Source organism: Serinus canaria, chromosome 2 (assembly GCF_022539315.1).
Source record: "Serinus canaria isolate serCan28SL12 chromosome 2, serCan2020, whole genome shotgun sequence".
Taxonomy (NCBI): Eukaryota; Metazoa; Chordata; class Aves; order Passeriformes; family Fringillidae; genus Serinus; species Serinus canaria.
In genome coordinates this window covers 50,658,666-50,685,228 of record NC_066315.1, presented here as the reverse complement: position 1 = coordinate 50,685,228, position 26,563 = coordinate 50,658,666, and the positions used below count along the sequence as shown (strand labels likewise).

The 26,563-nt window shown below is 39.1% G+C and overlaps 1 protein-coding gene across 3 annotated transcripts; it reads left to right on the top strand.

Moving 5' to 3' along the window:
* The first annotated feature begins 1,410 nt into the window (after nucleotides 1-1,410).
* Nucleotides 1,411-23,321, top strand: LOC103823810 (immunoglobulin kappa light chain). Of its 3 annotated transcripts, XM_050971787.1 has the most exons (7): nucleotides 1,411-2,000; nucleotides 2,125-2,445; nucleotides 11,100-11,107; nucleotides 13,993-14,026; nucleotides 19,664-19,954; nucleotides 21,390-21,446; nucleotides 22,215-23,321. In XM_050971787.1, exons 1-7 carry the CDS (start codon nucleotides 1,958-1,960, stop codon nucleotides 22,346-22,348), a joined length of 888 nt encoding a protein of 295 aa, XP_050827744.1. In that variant the 5' UTR covers nucleotides 1,411-1,957; the 3' UTR covers nucleotides 22,349-23,321. The 3 variants fall into 3 exon arrangements, with proteins under 3 accessions (XP_050827744.1, XP_050827743.1, XP_050827742.1); XM_050971786.1 differs by lacking the exons at nucleotides 1,411-2,000; nucleotides 2,125-2,445; nucleotides 11,100-11,107; nucleotides 13,993-14,026 and adding exons at nucleotides 11,387-11,977; nucleotides 12,660-12,763 and having other exon boundaries at nucleotides 21,393-21,446; XM_050971785.1 differs by lacking the exons at nucleotides 1,411-2,000; nucleotides 2,125-2,445; nucleotides 11,100-11,107; nucleotides 13,993-14,026 and adding exons at nucleotides 11,409-11,977; nucleotides 12,660-12,763.
* The last annotated feature ends 3,242 nt before the right edge of the window (nucleotides 23,322-26,563 follow it).

Here is a 26,563-nt window from a genome sequence, read left to right as displayed (position 1 = left end):
TGTTCAAGGCATAAATTGAAATCCTCAGCCACGAGCTATGCCACAGACAAGCAAAGAGCTTTTGGGTTAAGTGCACTGAGTTTTAGAAACCAGATTCTAAATCAAAGACTGGTTCCAGGAAAGCTGGCATTTTCCTGAAAGCTAGGTCAAAACACTGAAATACTTTTATGTCCTATATTTTCTGAATTGGAGTGCACATGTTCAGTATCTTTTAAAAATGAGCACAAATGACTCCACAGTGATGGATTTATAGTTCTACAGGCTCTGAACATTTTTTGCTAAAGTTTCTATGTGACTTGAGTATGTAACATCTTGCTTTGGATGTTTCTGTCTTCCTCAACTATTTGAAAAATAGTTTGTAGTGCGTGTGATCTCTGATGTTAACTTCAGTCAGCCTGCCTTTTGTTGTTGTATTGTGGGATCTGGGAATTCCTCATGACCAGTCTAGGAGGTTCCAGGAGTGAGTTGGCAGCAACTTCCTGACATGGGTGATTGGGCAGTCAATAAGGACCTTGTTGTGGATGGAAAAGTAAGGGCAGCCTTGGCTGCAGTGACTATGAGCTGGTGGCATTCAGACTCCTGAGAGAAGGCAGCAGGGCAAAAGGCAGGACCTCAGCCCTGGACTTCAGGAGAGTAGACTTTTAAAGTTCTTCAGATATCTGCTTGGAAACACCACATGGAATACAACCCTGAGGAGAAGTGTCCAGGAATGCTCGTTGATATCAAAGAATCTTCTCCAAGTTCAAGAAAGGTCCAGTCTGACACCTAGAAAACCAAGTAGAGGCAGCAGGAGTATCTTAAGAGTGAGCAAAAAGCTGCTGACTTTAATCAGGCATAAAAATTAAGTATAAAAGAGGTGGAATCAGGGACAGGTGATCCAGGAGGAGCATGGAGCTGCTGTTCAACCATGCAGGAATGGACTTAAGAAAGCAATAAACCAGCTAGAATTGAATTTGGCAGATGAGGTCAAGAAAGGATTTTACAAATACAGCAGCAGCAAAAGAAACACTAGGGAAAGCTGCTGGATGGGGCAGGGAAACTGGTGATGTATGACATGGAAAACCCTGAGGTACTCAGTATTTCCTTTGCCTCAGCATTTACCCATATAATGGCCCTCAGGTATCCCAGACCCCTGAGACCAGATGGAAAGTTTGAAGCAAGAAAGATACAGCCTTTGGTGGAGGAGGATCAGCCTGGGCTCACCAGTTACAGGGGAGACCCCACAGCATCAAACCCACTCATCAAGATGTCTCTCTGCAATGGCTGTTGACAACAGCTATTCTCTTTTATTTTCCAGCCTTTTTTCCAAGAATTGTTTGCATCTCAGCTAAGCTATGAAACTGAAATCCTGTGGCTATGTATTTCCTCCTGCACCCCAAACCAAAGCAAAGGCAAGTCCCAACAGTCGAGCTTCTGCAGTCACTGCAGGTTGATGGTCTTCAGCTTTGGTGGAGGGCAGTACCAGCGCAGGGACACCCGGGACACTTCTGCACCTTGCATCTGGGTGACTAAGCTGAAGCAGCAAAAGGCAGTCTTCACCTGCTCTGATGCTGTGCACCTCTCTGCGCCCCTCAGGTGAGGTATGCAATCACTGCCCACCAGGGTAACCTCCAGGCTGAAACCTTAACTCCACCATACATATCTGGACATGCTCTTGATTGCAACCTTTTCTCAGTCACTTTGACTGGGTTTTATAGTGCCACAATCCTTGGATTTTATCATTATTTCCCATATTTACTTGAAAAGCAGATAGGACTACAGCCTTTTTACCAATTTTAATATTTGACAGTCCGGAGAGGGTTTTCTGCAAAGACACCCCATCTGCTTGCACACATAAGGTTCATCACGGAAGATCATTCAAGAGAGCCACTTCCTCCTTCCGTACAAAACGGTTCCCATTTGGAGTACCTTTCTTCCTCCTCTGAATCTCAATGAGAGCAAAGCGTGACAAGCAAACATGCTGCTGCTCATAGTGTTTGTGGCCACAGCCTCTTGGTCTTGTAAGTACTTCCTTATTTTCCTACCTTTCCTCACAGGTACCCATGCTTTTGCATCCATGACAGGCATCTTTCCAAATCCCTGAATTCCAGCTAATTACATAATTTATCCTCTTCTCTTTCCTAGATGGATTTGCACAGGAAATTCCCATGCAGAGTCCTATATCCATCACCAAGTTCCAAAAAAGTGCACGGATGACATGTGAAATTCAAACATTAGAGGCAAATTTTGCTGACATCGTCATACACTGGTATAAGCAGAAGGAGGGTGATGCTCCAAAGAGGCTTCTGTTTGTTTCAGGAGGAAAAGTTACCATTGAAAGTGTCTTTCAAGCAAACAGATACATGACTGAGATAAGTTCTGTCCAGAAGCGGTGTGTTCTTACAATAAAAGATGTAATTCCAGATGATGCTGCTACTTACTACTGTGCCTACTGGGATCCTCACTGTGATAGAAACGCAAGGATCATCAAAGCAAAAAAGGCACCCTCAACGTCTGAACCACAAGGTTGTAACTGTGCCACTCCACCAGTCTTCTCACTGCATCTGAGTGAGCTGCTGAAAAGCCCAGCCTTTTTCTGCTACTCCAAAAGACTGGATAACCCCGCATAGATGTCCTTCTCAAAATCTGGTTTATCATTAGCAGTCCTGTCTTCAACAGCCATCTACTATTTTAAGGGCAAAGGAAATCTTCACTGCCTTAAAACTTAGCACATAAATACTGGACATTTACCTGCTCCTTTGGTGCTTTTATACAGCCATGGCATAATTCTGGCGGTCTTTAGGGGAGCAAACAGGGAAGCAGTAATCTTCTAGTCTGGCCGCTTTTCTCCATAGGAAAGAGTAGGCAGAAAAGAAATACAGTGTGCTGAAGGAAGTACCTCAGTGGTGGGAATTATCTGCTTGCCACTGCCTAGCAATTTTGAGAAAAAGTTTCACCATGTAATACTCCCTGCTGTACATGTAAGCAACTGTAAGCTGTTGGAAAAATTGTAAGCCCTGTCTACCCTAATTCAGTTACCACAAAATTCCACACAGACCAGTTCAAATTAGAGATTTGCCATCTTTTACCTACCAGAGCTGATGATATGCTGCTTATAACCATTTTCTTCATCAATTTAAGAACAATTTACTGGAAACAGCAATGTGATAAGAAAAGGAACAGTAACAGCAACAATACTAACAACAGTGTACAAGAAAGAGGCAAATTATTCATGTGCAGAAACTCACTACACAGAGCCATGTAAAACACGAACCACTGCCATGCTACCCTAACCAAAAGAGACCCCCCCTTTACCCTACTCCCAGCAGTGACATAATATGGTGTAGAATTCAGCAGCTCACTCCTGCTCCTACAAAAATTAACCCTGTGTTGGCCAATGCCAGTACATTATCCGTTCCTGATTCTATACCATCTACATCATACTCAGATCCTACACCTTCTAGCTATGTGTATAAATAAATAAATATATATATATATATATATATATATATATATATACACACATATCTATATAAATACAAAAGCATGAATATAATTTCTATAGTCAATGGCCATCCCTCCAAGACATTTATTGAGTTCATTTAGTCCATGACTGTGGGTTCTATCTGTCCTAGGTGTCTTCCAGGGCAGGAGGGCTGGTGTGCTGTTGGGTGGTTGCAAGCTGCATCAGGAGATCATGACTGGTGTATCTGGGGCAGTCCGTGATCATTGTCCATGGTGTTTATGGCACACAGTGGCAGTGTCATTCAGCAACCAATATTATACAATTTAACAATACAGGCTGTTCTTACCAAAAAATCAAATCCCCTGAGGGACAAATTGCATTTCCCCATCCCTCTGTATTACCCACGACGTGCACCCAGGTCCTTCACCAAAAAATAATCCTATTGATGGCTTTCGCTTTGCTTGAGGCAGGACTAATGCAAATTGTCTACTCTAACATATATTCCTCATATGCACCATGGGACTTTATGCCCTTCTCTGGTATGTGGAGGCTTTGATATTCCCAGAGGCTGGTGCATGAGAGACAATATGATATACCCACTCAATAATACTGTGCTCTCTGGCCCAGCTGTCTATGAGGCCATTTTTAGAATGAGTCCCATTATCTGACTAATTTCTTTCTGGGATGCCACGTTGCCATAAAACTTGCTTTTCAAGGCCCAGGATAGTGATCTTGTCATTGGTGCGAGACACAGGGTAGGTCTCCAGCCATCCAGGGGGTTGCTTCCCCTGTTGTAAGAATGTAGCAATTGCCTTGATGGGTTTGCAGGAGTGTGATACAAGCAATTTGCCAGACTTCCTTATATTTATAATTCAACCATGGTTTCCCATACCACAGAGCCTTTACCCTCTTGGCCTGCTTGATTGCAGTGCATGTTTCCCAGTTGTGGATAATCTGGAAGACAATGTCCATTATTAGGTCCACCCCTTGATCAAGAACACATCTGTTTGTTGCATCTCTTCCCTGATGATCTGATGTGTTATGGGCCTAGTGAGCCAGAAATAATTCATCATTGCAAGTCAAGATCCATCTCAGACACTTTAATTTTGGCAGCCCTTTCCACCTGTCTGTTTTTGTGGCCAGCTCTTGGGCACTTGTGCATCTACAATGATGTACTTCTCCAACCAGCTTCTGTACCTAGCTAGTGATGTCTTCCCACAGTTCAGCAGCCCAGATGCATTTACCTCTGCATTGCCAATTGTTCTTTTTATACCTCTCCATCCACCCCCACAGAGCATTTGCTACCATCCAGGAGTCAGTGTAGAGGTTGAGCTCAGGCCATTTCTCTCATTCAGTGATATCTAAACCCAGCTAGACAGCTTTCAGCTCTGCAAATAGACTTGATCTACCTTGTGCCTCAATAGCTTCTGCAACTCACCATATAGGACTCCATATATTAGCTTTCCATTTTCAGTGTATTCCTACAATACACTGTATTGTAGGGATACACTGAAATCAGTAAAGAGAAGGTACCACTTTTCATTTCCTGGGAGCTGATTATATGGTAGGGCCTCTTCCTCCTCTTCTGTTTAAACTTCCTTTGCTGTGTTGCCCCACACAATAATGTCACCAATGTATTGTATCTTTTCCAATACAGTCTGGATCAGTCCATGGCAAATAGTGGGGCTGTTTCCACACCTGAGATAGCCTATTCCATGTGTACTGGACACCCCCCCGCCAGGTGAAAGCAAACTGTGACCTTCACTTTGCTGCTAAAGGAATGGACAAAAACATATTAGCAATGTCCATGGTGGCACCACTTGGACTCCAGTTTTTACTGAAGGTCCAGCATGTCCTTCACAGCAGCACTCAGTGGTGATGTGACTTCATCCAGGCCACAATAGTCCACTGTCAATCTCCACTCTCCACTGGACTTACACACTGGTCATATGGGGCTATTAAAGGGTCAGCGAGACTTACTGACCACTCCCTGCCTCTCCAGTTCACGAATCATCTCATGGATGAGGCTCACGGGGTCCCAGTTGGTGCAGTGTTGTTAACAATGCACTGCTGTGGTACTGATCAGTACCTGTTGTTCTTTGACCCTCAGCAGCCCCACAGCAGAAGGGTCCACTGAGAGACCAGGCAAGGTGTTCAGCTGTCTAACTTCCTCTGTCTCCACAGCAGCTATCCCCAAAGCCCAACAATGCCCTCTTGGGTCCTCAAAATACCCTCTCCCAAGGTAATCTATGCCAAGGACACATGGGGCCTCTGGCCCAATTAGAATGGGTCTTTTTGCATTTTGTTCCCAGTCAGGCTCACCTCAGCTTCCAGTACTGTCAGCTGTTGGGATGCCCCTATCACCCCAGTAATAAAGACAGATTCTGTCCCTATAGATCTTGATGGCATCAGGGTACATTCTGTGCCAGTGCCAACTAAAGCCTTACACTCTTGCGTCAGGCCATCAGACTCATACAGTCCAATAGATCACATTGTCCCTTTTATCCACCTGGCTGGAGTGCCCTCTATTTCTGGTCTTAGTACTAATTTCTCAGTGCTTGTAAACATGAACTGGAGGTCCTTTCAAGAGGATCAGAAGTAACATCAGTCCTCCTGCTTTGTTTGAGGATTTGCCCACTGTGAAGTGGAGGGGCATTTGTCCTTGAAGAATTTCCTGGGTACAGAGCTAAAAAGAGGGGTGGAGTTTCTAACACTATTTAATTCCATACCATTCACATCATGGCTGGAGTCTGGTTGCAGCAGAAAAGGCTGAGCAGGCTGCATCAGAAGCTGGAGGCAGTCAGTCTAACCTTGGGCATGGGAAAGAATAAACTGTTCCCTTAAACACGCGGCCATTGGAAACTCAAAAGGGGTAAATGCTGCTACTGCCACAGCTGCTGCTACTGTTGCTGTTAATCCTGCAGGTGCCAAGAACCCCAATGCAAGCTGCAGTGCCCACCAGGACCATTACTGGGATAAACACTGCCCTGGGGAAAGGGACCCCTGCATTGGGACCACTGCTGCAACTGATGGAGACAGCATTTTTTGGCAGCATAGCTCCCATTCAGACTACCTAGCTAGCTTCCCAGGTGCTGTTTGGCCCAGTGCATGGGAGGAAGGACCAGGTCTCACTTTCTTCTTTGTCTCAGGTTGTGCAGGGTCTTGGTTGGTGAATAACTTTCTGTATGTAAATCACCTTTGTTTTGTGTACTTCAATATAGTTGCTATTTATTTTTCTTATTTTATTCATTTTTTTTTCTCAAGTAAATTGTTCTCAACTCAGAATCTCTGCTTTTAGTCTCTCACCTCAGTGAGGGGTTTGTTGGGGGGGAAGAGAAGCTTAAATGGGGTTTAATTTTCCAGCTGTGCTGGTTTTTAAACCAGCACACTCATGTACTTGTGCAGCTAGGGCAGAGGTGCTTCTTCATGTCCTCTCTGTAGTCATACAAGTAAAACCACCTCTAGGTTACCTTGTGGTATGTACCTCTCTCTTGAGCAGGGGGCTGCATGCTCCCAGTAGAAGAGACTGTGGTTCATACTGGCAGAACATCAGACATTTCCTTTCTAACATGCTTGAATCTTTTGAGTCTGTCCAGAGTCTTCGGCAATGTTTCCACAGTCAAGGCTTTGGCTGGTAGGGAGGAAAAAATATGAACATATTGTCAGAGTTGGGTAATCACCTCAAGCAGTGACATCAATGAAAAGGATTTCATAGGGTTGGTGTACGATGATGGCAAGCTCCATACAAACTTCTGCCATATACATTGTGTACAGTGAACAAGGCACTGCTTGTTATTTGAATCCCTAAAGATTACCTTCAGTGCAGCTAATTCGCTCAGGTACTGGATACCTTTTCCCATGGTATTCCACCTACTGGGGTACCCAGTTGATCACCTATGAGAAAATAAAGAATCCTTTCCCTTCTGCTTGACAGGAGTCACCTTCAGAGGCTGAAAGTTTCTGTTCTCTTCCCAATCCTCTTGCCAATGCTCAGATCCCCAAACAAGGGTCTCAGCTGCTGGGCTTCACTACCATCTATTTTTTTGCTGTGGGCCATGGCTTCCCAGCTTCAGAGCAAGAAGGTCACCAGGGGCTCTCCTGACTAGTAGCTGAAATCTTTTCACATATCTCACAGCACACCTGGGGCAGGGCTTAGTGTTTATCTCTGGCCTTGCCTCTTCCTCCTGTTGTGAGCACCTACAGTGGTTTTGCATGAGAGGTATCTGCAGATGTGATGTAAAAGCTTTTGTGTGACTGACAGTCTCCAGAACTGCTGGGAAGCTGTACACACCTCTGTGAAAAACACATGTTAAATACGGAAAATTTTGGAAAAACTTTCTTTCTCTTCTGGTCGGTAAAGAGGTAACACGCCCTGGCCCCTGTCTTAGCTAGGCCAGGCTGGGCGGCCCGGCCGCGGGGCTGGGCTCCTTTCTCCCCCCGGGCGCTCGCTGGCTTTTTATCGGCTGCTGATCAGGGGAGGAAGTGCCAGGGGTCAGGCTATGCTTGCGATATCTAACATCTTGGTACTTGCCTGGGACTGAGCTGAGTCTGTTAACTTTCAGGAGCAGCCTGGGCCAAGACGGCTCAGATAAGATTCTACTAGTACAGCTATTGGGCAGGAAGAAAGAGAAGGTATACACCCCCTCCCTCCTTTTTTGGTGTGTTGCTGCTGAGTTTTAGACTGACTGATTAAATTTTAGCTGCCCTTCTAGCCGTAGTTTAAGTGACAGTATACAAACTTCAAGCGAGATGTTAACTCTTTCAGTGCTTTAATCATCTCTCGAGTTAAAAAAAAAAAAAAAAACAAGATGCAAGTATGTAAAACAGCAACATAAAAACACTAAAGTTAGTGAAGAGGAAGTCAAGTCCCAGATAGGAGGGATGAGAAGATGCCTTAATCTTGGGGCTGAAATCATCTTATAAATCTGTAGAGAAAGACTCTTTTCCCCTATAACAGAGTTATAGAGAGATGTTCAAATTGTAGATATTGAGCAAAAACTTCCATACTAAAGTAAGCAGATGTTAAAGTGGCTGTGATCCTATGAGAAGTTTGAACAGAGGAGAGTAATCCTGTGCCCTCAAGAAGAAAAGAAGATCTCTGTTCCTAAAGATAAAGATGATTTTAGAGATAGATAATGAGATCTTTTACCTTTAAACAGTTCATCTTTAAAACAATACCCCATAAGTTAACATAGCCATAAACACAACTGTGAAAAAAGCTTGTAAAAGATGAGAGAAGATTCACAATTACAAATTTCCCTAAGTGGCTGCTATTCATGAGGTCTATGAGAGAACTGTTTTTCTTGTAGAGAAGTCTCTATGACATTAACAAGAGGGACTTATCTCCCTAAATAAACTGAAGAACGACTATTCTGGAGTTGGTAATCTGACTGAAATTTTTAATTTTGTTTCTTTACACTGTCAGCAAGAAAGAAAAGGTTGTGAGAGGAAGAGAAGTGTTCTGAAGGTTTTGTTCTGATTCTTATTACTCTTAATTACTGTTAATAAGTTTTTCTTTATCCCTTTTTAAAGTTTTGAGCCTGCTTTGCTTTGCTCCTAATCCTATCTCACAAGGAGTGCATTAGTGATTAGCCAACACTAAACCCACCACACTCCTTAGTGCATTAACCAGAAAATCTCAAAATTAGTGAAAACTAAAATTAACAAACTACTGCAGGTCGTATTCTTCATCCCTCACTAAACAAACTGGTTTTTTTCTTGGATTTCCTCTGTACTAGCATGGTTTGTTCCTCTCATTCAGCTGCAGTTTGAGTGGCCACAGTGCCTGTTGGTCTGTTTTCCTCCCCTTTCCCCTGAGGGTGCTGCCTGGTATTGAACTGTGTCTGGTAAAGAGCAGGCAGGGCACATTGCAGTAAGCTATACCTCTGCCAGTGTCCTGCAGTGTGGCACACCAGATGGCATGTGCGAGTGTCACCTCAGGATTATTCGGAGAAAGTCCGCATGGCAAATAAATAGAGACAGGCATCATTTAGTGACCTGAAAATAAGAGATTGTTTTAATCAGCAAAACCAACAAAAAGCAGAGATTGAAAACAGGGTATAGGGTGCACTAAAAAGGCAAGGGTCAGGGTAGGATCAGTGATATAGATTGGATATGTTAGGAGCAGAATATGAGGGACATGGTACCAATCACAAACTGGGGTTAGGAAAATTAATGTCAGTGCAGCAAATAAAAAGCAATAACAAAAGGAGGAACAAAGAACTTTCTAGTAATCATTTTACATATGAACTCCCAGGGAACAGTGGGGGTGAGTTTTTCCTCACCATAACTAACAGGATTTCTCCTGCAACCTTAGAGCAAAACCTTCATCTCACTCAACCCCAAATCTGTAGATGTCATGGGTGAACTTCCAAAACATTGGAACAGAGTAATCCTTCAAAATCTGGCCCATTATATTCTACCTTTCATGGCACTCATGACTATCCACTCTCAAGTTAGATCTCTGAATAACCTCCCTATATATCTCTGTCCTGACTCTAAACATGGTGTGGGCCACACTGAGGGGATCTGGCAGACTTTGCAACAAGAACATGCTTTCTTTAACACCCAAGGGAAATTCAAAATTCTCAAAAGCTGTTGTGACAGACCTGAAGAAGGAAAAGGGGTAAAAATCTTGGGAAAATTATCCTGTCCTCTTCTTTCCCCAAACTGTTTATGATTATTAATAGACCCCCAAAGACTGTGCCCAAGGTAAGGGTAGGAGAGCAACACTGAATACACATCCCAAATGTTTTTTGTTGACTTTGATGTTGTCATGTCATTAGCTAATATCTCCCAGTACATCAACAAAGCAACCCTGATCCTTCTCCCTGCTCTGAAAAAGTGCACTGTGAAGAGCACACAAAGGAATATATACAGAGTTAGGTACAACAGCCATGTGAACAGATCAAGCAAAATGCTTTTTATAATAAATGCTTTATAAAATAAATGCCTGGATCAAATTTGCTTTTAACCTGGATCAAATTTGGTTTTAACCATCTCTGGACAGACCTGTTGTTCTCTCAACATTTCATACTCTGTTTGAACATCAAGTAAGGCTGTCATGGCTTAGGAATGGTACTCTCCAGTGCAGTGCTACCATGCTCTTCAAACCACGTTCTACTTGCTCACTCCCCCTACTCTCTTGTGGAGGACTTGAGAGTAGAATTGAAGGCACAGAAGGTGAAAATCATGGGTTGAGATAAGAGATATTTACTGGAAACAGCAATGAGATAAAAACCAAACAAACAAAGCAACAATGTTAATGATGAAGTGGGCAACATACAAAACAATTCCCACGCGATTGCTAGAAACTGGCGTTAGCTGACTGCTCCCTCCAGCCCAGAACCAGTATTACCAAAATGCTCACTCTGCCACATGTACTTGACCAGAAGGAAGCCCTTCTCCCCCAGAAGAGACTTCCTTCCCCCACATCCAGCAATAAGGTGAGGTGATGTAGAGTAACTTGTATGTCCTAACCATGCACTCTCCTGTCTACTGCAAAAATTAACCCTGTCTGGCCAGAAATGAGATAGGTGGTTTCCTTCATTGCATGTCTAAGGGGGTGGGAGGAAAAACACCAGTCAGTGTCATTCTGTCTACATCACTCCTGCCTTTGATTTGTGGTTGTGATTAGGATGTTTCTGTTCAGAAGATTTCAAAGTAGACCACTGGGGTTTTTTTACACCTTCTTTAGCTGAAAGACCTTCACCCTCTAGTTCCTCTCTCTCGCCAAATAGTAATTTCTCAACATAATTTTGCAGGCAGTATGCTACAAGAGATCCCAGAAGTAAACTCTAACTCAGTTTTAAATGCCAAACTAAGCATGCAGGCTGTTTGATTGACAGTAGTACTGACTCCTCTGATGTTATCTTGGGCTGTTTTATACAAAAACCCGCTCAAGGAAAAGCCTCCTTTTCCTATCAGTTATTATGTAAAAAGCTGCCAGTGAGTTGCTGTAGCAAAGCCTGGAGTGATTCCAAGAGATGGGCAGACAATAACCACCTACTTAGGACAGCATGCAGCACACAGACACTTTCACAATGCTCTTGGTGCTGGCTCTCCCTCCTTTCTCTCTTTGTGTTCCAACAATGAAAATTGACTCCATGCTAGTAGTACTTGGTATCATATAATTGCAGGTGTACACCTTTGGTAAAGAGCAGGATTTTCACCTGAAGGTACATGGTTTATTCACATGCAGAACTGTGTTCTTATTTACTGTCTAAAATCGAAGAAAATTCATAATCTAGTTCTAAGACATTAAGTGGAGGGGTTATCTAACCGGAAAGAGATGTTTTCTGAAGGACATTAGCTATCGGCAGAATATCCAGATGCACATCTGAAATTCCTGATGACCTCCCAGCAGCCAAGGACCGGGTCTTCAGGCAGACTCCCATGGATGATTGGGAAAAATTGGGATTTTCTTCATCAATGGTATATCAAGAGAGCGTGCTGGCTTATTGTAAAGTCAAAACATAGTGTGGAGCACCTGGATCAAATACTTTGGCTCGGGAACAAAGCTGATTGTCTCTGGTAAGTACCATTATCATTGAACAGATTTTCAGATATTCATTCAAGTTCTCAGACAATCAAGAATGAAAGACTGTGAGGAAAATTATTTTCTCCCTGTTAAATCATATTTGTTTGTTTGTACCCCAGTTGGGTAGGTAGATTTAAATATTGGAATGGTTGCATCCTGTTCTAGGAAACAAAAGTGAACTGCTTGAAAGTTAATTCCCAGAACAGCATGTGAGAAATGAAAAAGTTTCTTATTGACAGAAGTGGTCTTCTCTAAATTGACTGGGAAGAAAAATTCCCTGAGTGTAACACATTTCTAGTTCTGGTCATAGTGAAAGCAACTGGTTTACTTTTCTATTTGTATTATTTTTAATTGTGGTGAAGTTATGCAATCAAAAGGATGAATGCTGTTTTCAGAATAAAGCATATAGCAATGCCAACAGTATGTTACTCAGAAACTACATGGCATTATCAAGGTGGCTATAATTAATTCAAATTGCAAACTGGTGGGGAGAATTGCAGAGAAATTTAAAACGTTTTCTATCCATGCCTCTGACCAAAAATTTTCAGAAGTTTTTACTCACTACAAAAATTAAGGTATTACTAGAAATGGCACTCTAGTCAATGTTGAAAATTCAGCTATAGCACTCAGTCCGATTTATCACCAGCCTCTAAACCAGAGAGACTTTTTCTGTAGCCTATGCAAGAAAAGTGCAGTGCAGGAGATATTGATAAGCATTATCAGACTGTGGGATCCTGACGTCAAAATATTTGGTAGTGGAACTGAACTTAGAGTTTCAAGTAAGTACAAAATGTAAAACTTGACTACTTCTGAAATGCTTTTTAATACAGATAGGTATTGGCTGGCATGAAGTGCTCTGCTATTTTAATTCTCTCTAATTCTAACTGTCCTGAATACTTTCCAGGATTTCCCCCTTAAATGGCATTTCCATTTGCATTTGCAGAACACAATGTAATTGTTCTGTATTTATGCATTAAATGGGGGAAACACAACAGCTATTGCAGAAGAGACCTATAACTTATCCCATTATGATTTTCTATGTAAAAATTAATTTAAATATGGCAAAGACAGCATTTGGAGAACAGAAAAATGTTTTTTATCTCTAGATATGCACATTTGACCTTTGTGATATTCCTAATTCATTCTGAAAATAATATGTCCAACCTCTATGTTACACATATTCTATGAAAAGGTAAACATTTTTCTTTTGGACTGTATCTGACTATGAATGAAAATGTGAGTTATCTCAGATATGCCCAGAACACTAAGTTGCACCTTTTAAGACAGGCAGAGTTGAAAGGCTGCTCGTTCTTCCTAGCTTTTGTAGAAATTGCTTATTATCAGTTATTACTACTATTCAAAATATTTGCTTCAAGTAAACCCTAGGTTCTGTGATACTTGCCTGTAATTTGGCTCAACTAAGCATCTGAGATGAAAATAGTTTGTCTAATTTTGACCAGCTGAAAATGGTGTATCTTGTTAGTGGGAATTTTGATTCCAATCAACGCAGTTTTGCTTCATGTTATTGGTAACAAAAATATAGGTCAATAGTCTCATGCTCCTTGGATCCCTATATAATGTTCACCAGCTCTGGGTCTGATCTTATAAGGAGAAAATTACTCTTATAAGGGGTGTATAAGGAGAAAATTGCTTTATCAACATCTCATCAAATAAATCTTAGGTTGATGCTGCCTGTTTCCAGAAAGCAGAGATGGAGCCAAGGTGCTCCATCTGCATTGTCCACCTAAACCTTCAGAAGACTCAAATTAGTTGAGATGAATTCCATTCATTTAACAACTTACATGCTCTCCAAAAATTCCACATTTTTTCCATTTTTTGAACTTTAGTTTATTTTGGGTGACTGCTCCTTTTTCACTTTCCTAGCATCTAAAAATTGATTATACAGCAAATCTGATTTTCTTTAGAGTACTATATACCCATGCAAACACAACTGAGCTGCACTGATATTGTAAAGTCTTTATTCACTGTGATTTGTTAATACAACAAGGTGTTTGGCTCAGGTACAAAACTAATTGTCTCAGGTAAGTTGTATGTATATTGTTAATACAATAAGCAATAGGAACTTGGAGTGGTAATATAGATGAGTATTATACTATCTCAGAGGTTACTCAGCCCACTTAGAGCCTCAGTCAGCACCATTGCTTGTGCAGGATTTACCTTCCCATCTCGCCATTCCTACAGTCATCCTTGTGGTATTTGTAATGCAGTGCTTTAGGATCACAAATGTGCCTAAAAAGAACCTATTTCAAGCCACTTTTGATCATAGTTCTCCTAGAAATCTGGTGAAAAGTGGTCTGTAATATTTTCAGAGACCTCATTCTTTCCTCCAGCTGTACTGAAGGAATTAGCAGTGAATCAAGCAGCTGAGAATTAAGCATGAAAAAAGAAAACTTTTTTCTAATACAGGTACAAAGAGCAGTATGCAATGGACATTGCAAAAAATCTTTTTTGATTAGGCTAGAAAAAGATAAATAACTTCTTCATAAGTATTTTGTCCCATACACAACACTTCGGCATTAGAAATAAATTAGTATCTCCAAATGTTCTTCTCATTACTTAATAACTGCTTAACAAATTAATTAATTATTCAGTATTAACTATGGTGAATTACTGCTTAATAATTGCTTAATGAAGAAGTGATTCTTCTTTTGCCTTTCTTGCCGAGATATTTATATTAATGGAAAGTAGCAGACAAAAATATTTTTTCTCATTTCCCACATGTGCTTTAAATGCCATAATCCTGAAGTGAACAACTAAACAAATACAAGGCAGAGGAAGTAGTGCTATGAAGAGTTTTAAGCCTGGTTAATACATAAACCTATATTAACATATCAAGCAAAGATTGGTTTAATGATTTATGCCAAATGACTAAATAAATCATACCTATAATTCACTGGAAATATCTGTGGCATGATAAGCGTGTTGTTTTTAGTGAAAACCCTTACCTACCTAATCGGGTAGTTGCCATGCTTTTCCTATATACAGTTTAAAAAAATTATTTTCAGTCATCACTATAATTCTGTAGGATTTTGTCTTTATGAGCCCAAGGCTTTTGACCCATTAATAGAGTAAAAGGACTGTAGTTATTTCACATTTGAGAACTTAAAATAATTAAGAAATGGAGGAAACCAGGATTTAAGATAAGGGTCTTTGTGAATATCAACATTAGCTGAGATTGAATCCAAATATTCTGCATTCACAAAGCCAAATCAACAGAATCTTGCTGTTCATATTATAGTTGTTAGATCTGGTACTTTTCTGGCCAAAATTATAGAATGGCTTGGGTTGAAAGAGACCTTAAAGATCATTTAGTTTAAAGCCCAGTGCTGTGGCCAGGGACACTTTCTACTAGATGAGGTTGCTCAGAGCTCCATCCGACCTGGTCTTAAATACTTCCAGGGATGGATCATCCACAGCTTTTCTGGACACTCTGTTACAGTGCCTCACCACCTTTGCAGTAAAGAATTTCTTCCTAAAATCTAATCTAACACTACTCTCTTTCAGCGTGAAGCCGTTCCCCCTCATCCTGTCTCTACATGGTCTTATAAAAAAGTTTCTCTCCATCTTTCTTGTAGGCTCCCTTCAGGTACTGGAAGGGAGCAATTAGGCAAACCAAAACCTTCTCCAGGCTGAACAATACCAGTTCTCTCAGCCTTTTCTCATAGGAGAGGTCTGATCAATGTGTTGGCCTCCTCCGGACTTGTTTCAACAGGTCGACATCTGTCCTGTGCTGGAGACTCCAGAGCTGGACTCAGCACTCCAGGAGAGGTCTCATCAGAGCAAAGTAGAGGAGCAGAATCCCCTCCCTTGCCCTGCTGGTCATGTTTTTGATGCAGCCCAGGACACATTTGGCTTTCTGGGCTGCAAGGGCGGCACATGGCTGGGTCATATCCAGCCTCTCATCCACCAACTCCCCCAGGTCTTTCTCAGCAAGGCTGCTCTCAATCTGTTCATCCCTCAGCCTGTGTTGATACCAGGGCTTGCCTCGACGCAGGTGGAGCACTGTGCACTTGGTCTTGTCAAACATCATGAAATTCCCATGAACCCGCTTCCTGAGCTTGTCTAGGTTCCTTTGTATGTCATCCCATACTTGAGACAGCCGTTTCTGTAAAGGAGTACACCAGTGTGGAAGGGAATTTGGTATTTGGTTCTGGTGCAAAACTCATTGTCTCCAGTAAGTTTTTTCATGGGAAAGCTTTGGAAAGAGGGCTGACAGCTCTTTAGGTATCTGGAAAGGCTCACCATAGGTCAGGACTATACTGTATTGTTACCAGTTATAATCCCTGAAGTCTCTGTCAAGTAAGACAAGAATGCTGTTTATGCGCCGAATGTGCTGAGGGCCTTCAGGTCCCACTGGCTTGGAGTGGAACAGAAGAGCTTTCAGTGTCAGTACAAATTTACTCCATTTTGTAGGATCATCCAGGTAGTGAGAATTAAAATTTCAGTTTAAGAACACAGTGACTTTATTTTTAAATCTCACTTATAGGTACTTAAAAACAAACTGTAGAGGAGTTTCATTAAGAAAAGTTTTGACAGCTAATCTATATAAAAATATATTTTGAGCTTAATTTTTTAATAGCTCATTGGTTATGAACCCTAACTCCAGTATTTAGTTCGAACAGTGTTTTACAGACTCGCTGCATTGTTGCACGAGAGAAAAGACAAATGTTAGCTTAAGAAATGTCTGGTCATACCCATATTTTATGTGTAAAAGTGACACCTATATACCTCTTAAACTTGCCTTAGAAAACTGTTTAACAAGGTAAAACACAACATTTTTCAATGTTTAGCTGAATCAAAACTGACAGAGGAGTGCAAATTCAATACTTGAAAATTCTTCAGAAAGAATCAGATAATTTGCCTAGACAAGCCAGTGTCAACTATCTTGCTGACTTCAAAGACTTTGCAGATCAGCCTGAAAATACATCAAAACCTACAGCCAATTCTACAAGTTTTCATCCTTTTGTTTTCACAGACATGCATACAAAGATTTTTTTCTCACATAAAAAGATATAGGTAGATAGATAGATAGATAGATAGATAGATAGATAGATAGATAGATAGATAGATAGATAGATAGATAGAAAACTTAATTCTTTCAGTTCTTCACTGCCATCCGTTTACCCATATACGTACATGCGACACTTCAATGCATGCACACAGCAGCAATTATTCAAGCAATGTGTTTCATCACTGTGGTATGATTTAGGTGTTTCATGTAAGCTACACACCAAGGGTGTTTTTACAGTAAATGGAATGACATTGGCAATTCCTGAGGTGGAAATTATTCCATCATAACAGAAGTCTCTGAAATGAACAGGATGAACTAGCAGCTGGAAGAATCTCTCTCACCGCTCCATTTTAACTTGATATCCTGAGAATAATGTCTAACTAATCTATTGTATGTACTGAAATTGGCTAGAACAACTTACTAAACTTTGAAAATATAAAAGAAACCTCTGAAATATTAATGAAGCTTTGCTCTAAAATATTCATGAAGAGTGCAGTATCATTCAGACAAGAGCTACTTCATGATCTCGTGAACATATATATGATTCTGGAACAAGTAGATACCTTTAGAAATTACTTTAATTTTTCATCCTTGGGAGGACTGATGCATACAGAAGATAAAATTAACTCCTAAATTAATGTTAGAGAACTATGAAGTTGTCATCAATTTTATTTCTGGTACAACATAACTCAGTCCATGTTGTCATTTTAATGTCATGTCTAAAATGAAGAAAATTCTTAATATACGGAAGGTAGACACTCTTTTGAAGGTAGGTAGGTAGGTAGGTAGGTAGGTAGGTAGGTAGGTAGGTAGGTAGGTAGGTAGGTAGGTAGGTTGGTAATCTTTCTCTTTAAACACCAAGTTTGAAATACTTCAAAGGATCAGTAAGTTGTTTCAGGGAGAACGCAATTTAGACAATTTTTCTAGAACAGCCAGGTCATTTAAAGAAAAGTGAGAGCTTTTTGGCAAAAATGCATTTTATTGTAATGTATTTTCTCCTAATGCATTAAATTTGCATTAATCAGTCAGACCACTTGATTAGCCAAACCCCATGCATCTACTTACTCAAATTCAGTGGCAGAGAATTACATAGGAATTCAAGAGAAAAAGTGGGATAAGGGAACGTCTAAAATGTCTCTGCTGCCTTAAAAAATAGTCTTAAGCAGTACTTTCTACATAACAAAAATCAGTTTTGAAAACTTTATTCAACCTTCACTTGTAGTTAAGCATAGGCAGAAATTATTGCCTGTGAGCACTGCCTATGCACTCACTGCAGAAGTTGACAATTACCTAATTCAGACCCTTAAATTTACTATCCACTTAAATAATATCAAAATGTCATCTCAGTGGGGACAAAATCTGGATGATTTTGTCTCCTCCTAGTCCAGAGAGCATCCAGGCTTATGGCAAATGAAATGGAGATTAGGTAAAACAAGCTTGTGGAAGCAGCTCTCTTTTAATTTTAAATATATTAATCTATATTCATACTGAGCATTTTTCCAAAAGCACAACGTCTGTGCAGACAAGTCTGGCTAGATATACTGTTTAGGTGTGACAATGTTCTCCTGCTATAGCATGTTCTTCTGCTTTAGTTTTGTTTTAGTTTTAAATTTTCAGATGTTTTAATTCAATCATTGTCACTATAGAACATGAAACAACATGAGTGCACACACTGTTGTTCTTAAGGTGAAAAAAGGAAAGTTTGTTTTTTGACTGTAACATTTATAGATTTCTAAAAGGGACAGTGGATTAGAGGGTGAAATTGCCACCTCTCCAGTGACACTGGACAAACCAACAGTCCATCAAATTTCTCCTCCTCCATAAAAGAAAGCAAAACCATAGGTTATTTACAGAAAGTGTGTGAGAAAGTTTGTTACAAGATTGTAAACATCAGAAGGCTCAGAAAATCTTAAAAAATCAGAACGACAAATCATTTAAACAGATCTACTATGGCAGAATAGCACTGCCAACCTTTGGTGTCTAGGACATTTTGTGATTCCATTTTCCTGTCTTGATAAATATCTTCACCTGGCAAATACATGGAATGACTTAAAAACAGAGCAATCATTGTTATCTTCCCTTCCCTCGTGCCCTAAAAAGTATCACAGAATTAATACTGGCTTTTAAAAAATTAATAGATGTAGCAGATGTTCATTATATAGCAGTGGGGACTTATACCGGGGTCATAAGACTGCTAAGATTTTAAAGGTAGGTAGTCTATGTTTAATATTCTGTGGACAATACTTGTTTTTGCATAAATATTGTAAAGCAATAATAAATTCCTCTTCTTGAATAAATGAAGCTTGTTCAGGAAATATTACTATTATTTAATAATTGTCAGAGACTTGAACAGTCCAATACACTTTCTGACAGCAGTACTGCTTGGAAGGTTGTGGGATATAGGCACTTGTGTAGCCACCTAAAGATTTCTAACTCAGTTTTAAGTGACATTAACAGCTATTGACATATTCAACAGTATTTCAGTTGCTTAATGTTTCTCAAAAGAGCATTTATATTTGTTACAAGTGTAATAATATTTGTTAATTAGGCATTTATTTTGTTGCTCTTCAGAATTTGTATTTATTGGGTGTACACTACTAATCTTCCAACTCTGTTTTGTTAATTTTCTTCATCAATAACCATCCAGAAAAAAGGAGTTCTCCCCCAAAAAACTCTGAAATCCTGCAGAAAAAACATGCAAATCAGATAATGTATGTTTGCTTTATTGAGAAATTCTACCCAGAAGTTATTAGGGTGACATGGACTGAAGACGAAAAGGAGGTAACAGACAATGTAGTAAAAGGTGATACTTGGAAGTCCACAAAAGAGGATGAATACACAATTGCCAGTTGGTTAACTGTGCCAGCAGAGAGTGAAGACAAGAAATACTACTGCAAATATGAGCATGAAGAGGAAAGTACTTCACTGCCAACACAAGGTATATTCCATGTTAAAAATGTTATGTGTTAAAAATGTTATGTGGTGTGCTATTATAAACATAATTTTTCTTTACAATTACAGTAATAATGCTTTCTATTATTGATGAAGACATCTGTGCTCCTAGGCACAATAGCTAAAGTACATAATTGGAGAAACTACCACAAGTTTTCCTGGGAAAAGTAACTCAGCCTGTGTTATGGTCCCCAAGTAAGCACCCCATTGTAACAGAAAAATAATAGTTATTTTAAAGTAGTGACCCTCATCATATGTAAAATAGCACAGGTCCAACAGATCTGCACTAAAACATGTCTATTACTTTCCATATTACAGAAGTTTCTGAAAACGGTATTACCTCTCATAGCTTACAGGTCTAAGTCCCTCTGACACCCCCTGACATTAGTCACAGCTATAAAAACTAAGATAAAAATAAGGTTACTGAGAACAAGTTTAAAATCCAGAAGCAGTAAATTAACTGCAATGTATAAAAATAAGATTTTGTTTTTAATTGTGGAAAGATTGATTATGCAAAGCCAAATCTGAAAGACAATGCAACTTTAAAGAAAAATTAACTTATACATTTATATATGAAAATCGTTTAAATAATCTATAAGAAAAGTGGTCTAAATTGGTTTAGATTAATCTTCTCTCCATACCCATCTCTGCTTAACTTGCTATAAATTAACCTAATTCCAGTGAGTGAGAGCATGGCTATAAACAACAATTCTGTTTCAACTTTCAAAATATATTCTGACAAAAATATACTTTAAGCTTATTTAGATGGAGGATGTATTTAGAGAAGCAATATAAATGTCTTTAATGCTTGTATCAATGCATTCAAACAACATAACCAAGAACAAACTCTAATTTTCTTCAAGAAAAAAAAGGATGTATTTTAGAGGAAAAAAACCAGAGCCAAGATTCCCAGTAGGGAAAGTTAAGATCATACTCTCCTCAATATTATTCTTTTCTGTTGAAAAACCACTAAAATATTAATATATTAACTGAAGTCTCTTCCAACACAAATTATTCTTCATTTCTGAGAACAGTAGTTTGTGAAGGCAAATGGACTTCAGCTTCTTCACTGACAAGGTCAGGTGGTCAAACTGACTACTGTTCCAAATAAAAGAGACTTTGCTAAGGAACAGCCTAATGGACACATTCCTGAAAGGGCAAAGATACTTCTCCCACTTATATCAATAAATACCCAAACACTTCTTTGAGCATTTTGCCTCTTCAAATTCTCTTTGCAAATTAATATCTTGTGAATATCTGCTTTGCAGACTCATCTTAAGGCTCTGGTTTTTTTTATTTAATACTAAATTCCTGTTTTCCCAGCCTTGTTCCTGTACAGCCTCTTTTTTCCCCTATTTATCAATTAATGTTTCTTAAAGTTAAAGAAAAGCCTAACTGGGGCATTTAAACTCTCTTTCCAGTAGCTTCTGTGAAGACTTCTCCTCAGGAAGAGGACTGCAGAACCATTTTTAATAGAGGTAATTTAATGTGTTAAAAGGTAGAAAAGTGATTCATGTCATGCAAGAGTTAGATATTGCTGCATATGATCTGGACATCACCAAAATTATCTTTCTTAGTAGTATGCAGGAATTCTTTCAAGTCTGGGGTTGGCAACTCAAAAACCTTTCACCACTACTCTGAAGTAACTTCTTATAAGGGGCTCCCCTACCTTTATTAGGTAGCTTTATTAAGATGTTACAGATGCTGTTTGAGCTACTAGATTATTAGCCTGCATTAAGCACCACCAAGTTTTTAAACACTTGGAGTAGTTAAACACTTCAGCTGATGCTACATCAGCCTAGCAATTGCCCAGAACTTTGGACAAATAATTATTTTTTTCTTGAGTAGTCTTGGGTTTCATGTTGCTGGAATGTCCTGGTTTCTGACAGAATGCTATTTAGGAAGAATCATGAGCAGTTATCTTCAATAAATACAACACAAAAGGAATTAAACAAACATCATACTAAGTGCTGGAAGCACTACAGTTATGCTTTTGTCTTTACAAGGAAGTATAACCCAGTGACACTGAGTCAGTTTAGTGCTAAGAAGCTCACTAGGTCTAGAACTCATTAGCAATGCAAACCTGTTTAAAGAACAGAACAGATTTTGTATGTGTTTATGCTGTGCACTGGTGTCAATGTAATTGCAGGAGTAAACTGACTGCATTGTTCCATTTCTATCCATTTTTTAGGATGCTATACAATGTTGACATTGAACAAGACTTTTCTCTCTTCTATTTGTTACAGATCAGTTAATGCACAAGACAGCATATTTAGTATACATCATCCTTCTTCTGAAGAGCTCCGTGTACAATATTATCATACTCTTCTTCATCTATAGAATGTGGGCTTTAACCAAGCACCAAGGAAAGAAAGCATAAATGCTGTTTTAAGAAAGGGATACAAATCTTCAATTTACTTTGCAGTATGCTTATTCATATAGAATCTCCTGCTCTTGGAGCTAGATGTAACAGAAAAAAAAAAAAAAATTCCAAAATAATTTTCTGGTATTAGTGCATAAAGGCTCATTTTGCTTTACTGCTGGTGTTTCTATACCAGTCTGGTTTTCTTAATCTTTTTCTTAATGTTGAATAAAGATAGGCAATAGGAATAATGCATTTTAATCCAAGTCCATATTGCAGAACGAAGAAGGTAGCCATGTCAGAAATAGCTATGCATCTAGAAGCTTGAGGGTATAACAAGGCTTTTGACAAATATGCACAGATGTGTTTTGCCACTGCATTTAAGGCTTAATTAGGAGCATTCCTGTGCAGTAAATTCACAGGTTTGGTTAATTTTTACTTTCAGTGACTTGTTGCAACTCTCATGTATTCAACAAATCCAACAAATTAGGAATTAATTATTCTGAAGTGGTATGCTGTAATAGACAATTAAACAAAACTTTAAAAAGTGAACAAAAGAATTTTGAATGAGGAAGTCAGATAAGAATAAAAGCAATTTTAAGGTGCACAAGTGCAGAAATTGAAGAAATCCACCAGCAACACAGTCTGAAAATCAGCACAGTGTAATTTAAAAAAAAGAAAACAATCACAATGATCATGAGCATGACCTTGTTTAAAGACACCTTTTAAAACTGAACAAAACTGCAAATATGAAGCTCTGATTTTCACAAAGGAAGAAAAATTCTCAGAGACTTTGAACTCTTAATTTCCCAGTTCCACACATCAATTCCTTTCAAATTTATGTGGAAAAATAGAAAGGAGACATATTGAGATAAATCACTTGCTTGGTTTTGGGCAAAACACTGCCCTAGGTTTTGGAGATATACCTCTGCAGCATTTACATTCACTGTGTCTGTAATGATGATAGCAATAAAAGCTTTCCCCCAGCTGTCTTTATGTGGGCTGTGTTTGCTCTCCAGCATTTCCAGAGCCTGTACAAAGATGTCTAAAAAACCTGATTAATGTATCTGTTTATATAAATTTCTCAGGAAATCAAAAGTCCTTAAAACATCACTTTTCTGCATTTCAATGTGTTAATAGAAACACTTTGACATGGAACAATAAATACTAGTTTGTTACATCTTTTCTGTTATAAAACAGAAAGCTAATCTTTGTAAGACAGCTAAGCCATGCCAAGGGAAAATGTTGTTACAACTGGACTACCTCCTAAGGCTCATGCCATCATAAGGGCAAGAAAACAGACGAGGCTGAGTTCTAACAACCACAGCTATTTTACTAATGGCATACCTTACAAACTATGCTAGAATCTGAATATTGAAGCCAAAGCAAGTAATTAATGCCTTCAATGTTGTGTTGCTCTTCAATGTGAAGAAAGCTGTGATTTGTAGTCTTCAGTTAAACTCTGACAAATACCTGGGATCCCATGCTACTATTTATTAAGGTTTGGTTCCAATCAAAATGAAAAAAAAAAAAACCAGCTTAAAAGATATTTTTGGAATGCAGTAACTGTAGATTTCAGTAGCATCATAGATTTTACCTGGATATTAGATGGATCTCCTCTGTCTCTGCTAGACAAATGTTTGAATGCATTAAGGAATTAAGATTTCTCACTATATGATCCCCAAATCCACTCTTTGTGTTTCCTACACAAAACTGAAAGATATTGTCCATGCTGTTCAGAAAAACAGAGAGAAAACATAGGAAACTCCTTGCCTACTTGCAACCCTAAACAATCACATCTCAGTTTCAGGGGTTTTTCAAATACTTGGTTGCAGGTTTTACACCTTCCAAGAGCTCACATATGCCTTAAGTTTGTTTACACAAACATAAACAGCTCCTACTAAGATTTTAATTCTTATTTATTTAGCACAAATTAGAGGAAAAGTAGATTTTTAAGGTTTCTGGGTGCTGGGGCGTTTGTTTACAGGAAGGTTTGGTTATGTAGTGGAAAAACCCTATAATCTGAACCAGTCACAACTGGTTCAGAGGACGTGGGCTGTGATGAGAAGGGGTGATTAGCTGAGGACAGTTAGACCACAGCCTTTTAACACAGTAAGCTTCTAAACCATTTCCTTTTAATAAAGAGTTACAAAAACCACATGCCTAAGTTACTTGTGAATACCACAGTGAAACTCACTGTTTGATGGTCTAACTGCATGTTTATGATACATAGGGACTATTGCTACCCCAGTAACTCGGGTGCTGCAGGACGTCTGCAGGACTTGCAGTCCTAAATGCAGGACAGAGTTAGATGTTATCTATTAAGTGTAAAGTTCTCTTGTTGTGACTTTGCTAAAACTTGAAATACATGACTTCTCAAGTACTTATCTTACACAACTGATTCTCAGTGATTTCAGGATTCTAGGAGTATGAGCACTACTACAGCTGCTCTACTGTTATGGTGTTGCAGAATTAATGCAAATACTACAGAAATGGTTACAGACAATCTGGGGCTTCCAGAAAAGAAGAAAAGAAGATAGAACACAATAAACATTTGCCATGAGAGTACAAAGAAGTCATCAGCACAGATTAATTTATTTGCATATTCTTTATCGTGTTCCAATAATTTTGTGTCCTATATGGTACAATTACTTACACATGCTTGAGAATAATGACTTCTCAACAGTCAAAACAACCAAAACAGGTGATACAGACACCCTCTCATGCATTCTTCTCACATGTAGCTGTAAATGAGAAAGATCTACATAAGGATGATTGCAGTCTGCCAACAGCTTGTATCTGTTGCTACTAGGTACCAACACTAATAAATCTTAGGAGACATTCAAATTGTCAAAGACTATTCAGTTTGGGATTTTTGAAACTGCTAGAGAAGCAACATACACTTAGAAAGTGATGAGAAAACAAAAAACCACAGAGGAATAGTCCAAGCAATTGTATCTCTGCACCTATAGAGAGTTACAGGGAAATAAATCAAATGACAATTAACAAGTACTTGTCAAGTTTTAACTAATGAGTCCAAACTGTCATTAAATATAGTTCTACAACAGATAACTTTTACATGTTTCATTTCCAGTTTCCTCATAAGAACACAATGAGAACACAATTTCCAGTAACTTCCTAGTTCCTGAGATTAACCTCAGGAACCACAGAATACATTTTGGACAAGTATTTTCATGCCAATGGGGAGCAACCTAATACATGTATGTCAAGAAGATGCCTTGTTGTGAGATCCTACAGCATATGGGAATAATTTTGTTTGTTTTCTAATTAATAAACTCTCTTAGCAGCTCCACTAGCAAATCCCAATAACTTCTCCCAAAGATTTTCTTTTACAGAAGTGTAGATTAATAAAAATGAGATTCAAACCAGCAAATATATATAACAAATATATATATGGTAGGGGTCTCAAATATGTGAAAATGGGGGGGGCTCAAAAGGAAAGGTGACCCACTGTTCCAAATGAGCACCAGAAGATTTCAAATCAGAAGTTTCAGCTTCTAAAGTAAACTTCATTCTTATGCCACTTGGAGATTTGCCATTTGTGGAAAAGGGAATGCATTGAGCAAGATAATCCTGAAACTAAATGAAGCATTTCCCAAAATGAGGAAATTATCTCTACACAGAACCAAAATGCACTACAAAAAGATATAGGTCTCTGCTGTGACAAAGTGCTCAGAGGCCTCTCCCAAAAAAGCTTAGATGGTCACAGGACTATGTGTCCAGGCCTTGCAGGAATATGGCTTGATGAATTAGTAACTTTGCTAATCATCTCCCTGATGATTAGCAAAATCTCAGGGAGATTTTTCCTTTCCCTTTCTAGAATAGCATAACTAGCAATCATTTTGAGGCTCAATTTATAAAATAACAGTAGGAATAAACTTCTTCCAGAACAATTTTGAACTTGCTACTAGGAGAATGATTACTCAGCAACCAAGATTACATATCTCGTCCCTTCACATTTAATATGAAGTCTCTAAGTCTTTAACCTTTCACACACTTTAATGTTATTTCATTTCTCATACCCATAAAAGGTGAATGAACCAACACTTTTTACTTGACAGCTACAGCAGACTAGCAGAAAGAAAGTGCTCAAGCTGTGACTGAAGCCCAAGCAGCAGCTTCTCGAAGTCAGAACAATGGTGGTCGCAGGCCCCTTGCCACCACATGGAATATGAGGAATGATACCTGAATTCACATACAACATTAACTTAG

Excerpts from the sequence above, each read along its gene's own strand:
- LOC103823810 (XM_050971787.1), top strand. The coding sequence starts at position 1,958 with ATGCTGCTGCTCATAGTGTTTGTGGCCACAGCCTCTTGGTCTT. Across the intron at positions 14,027-19,663 it reads TACAAAACTAATTGTCTCAG|AAAAAAGGAGTTCTCCCCCA; the intron begins GTAAGTTGTATG and ends ATAACCATCCAG. Across the intron at positions 21,447-22,214 it reads CAGAACCATTTTTAATAGAG|ATCAGTTAATGCACAAGACA; the intron begins GTAATTTAATGT and ends TATTTGTTACAG.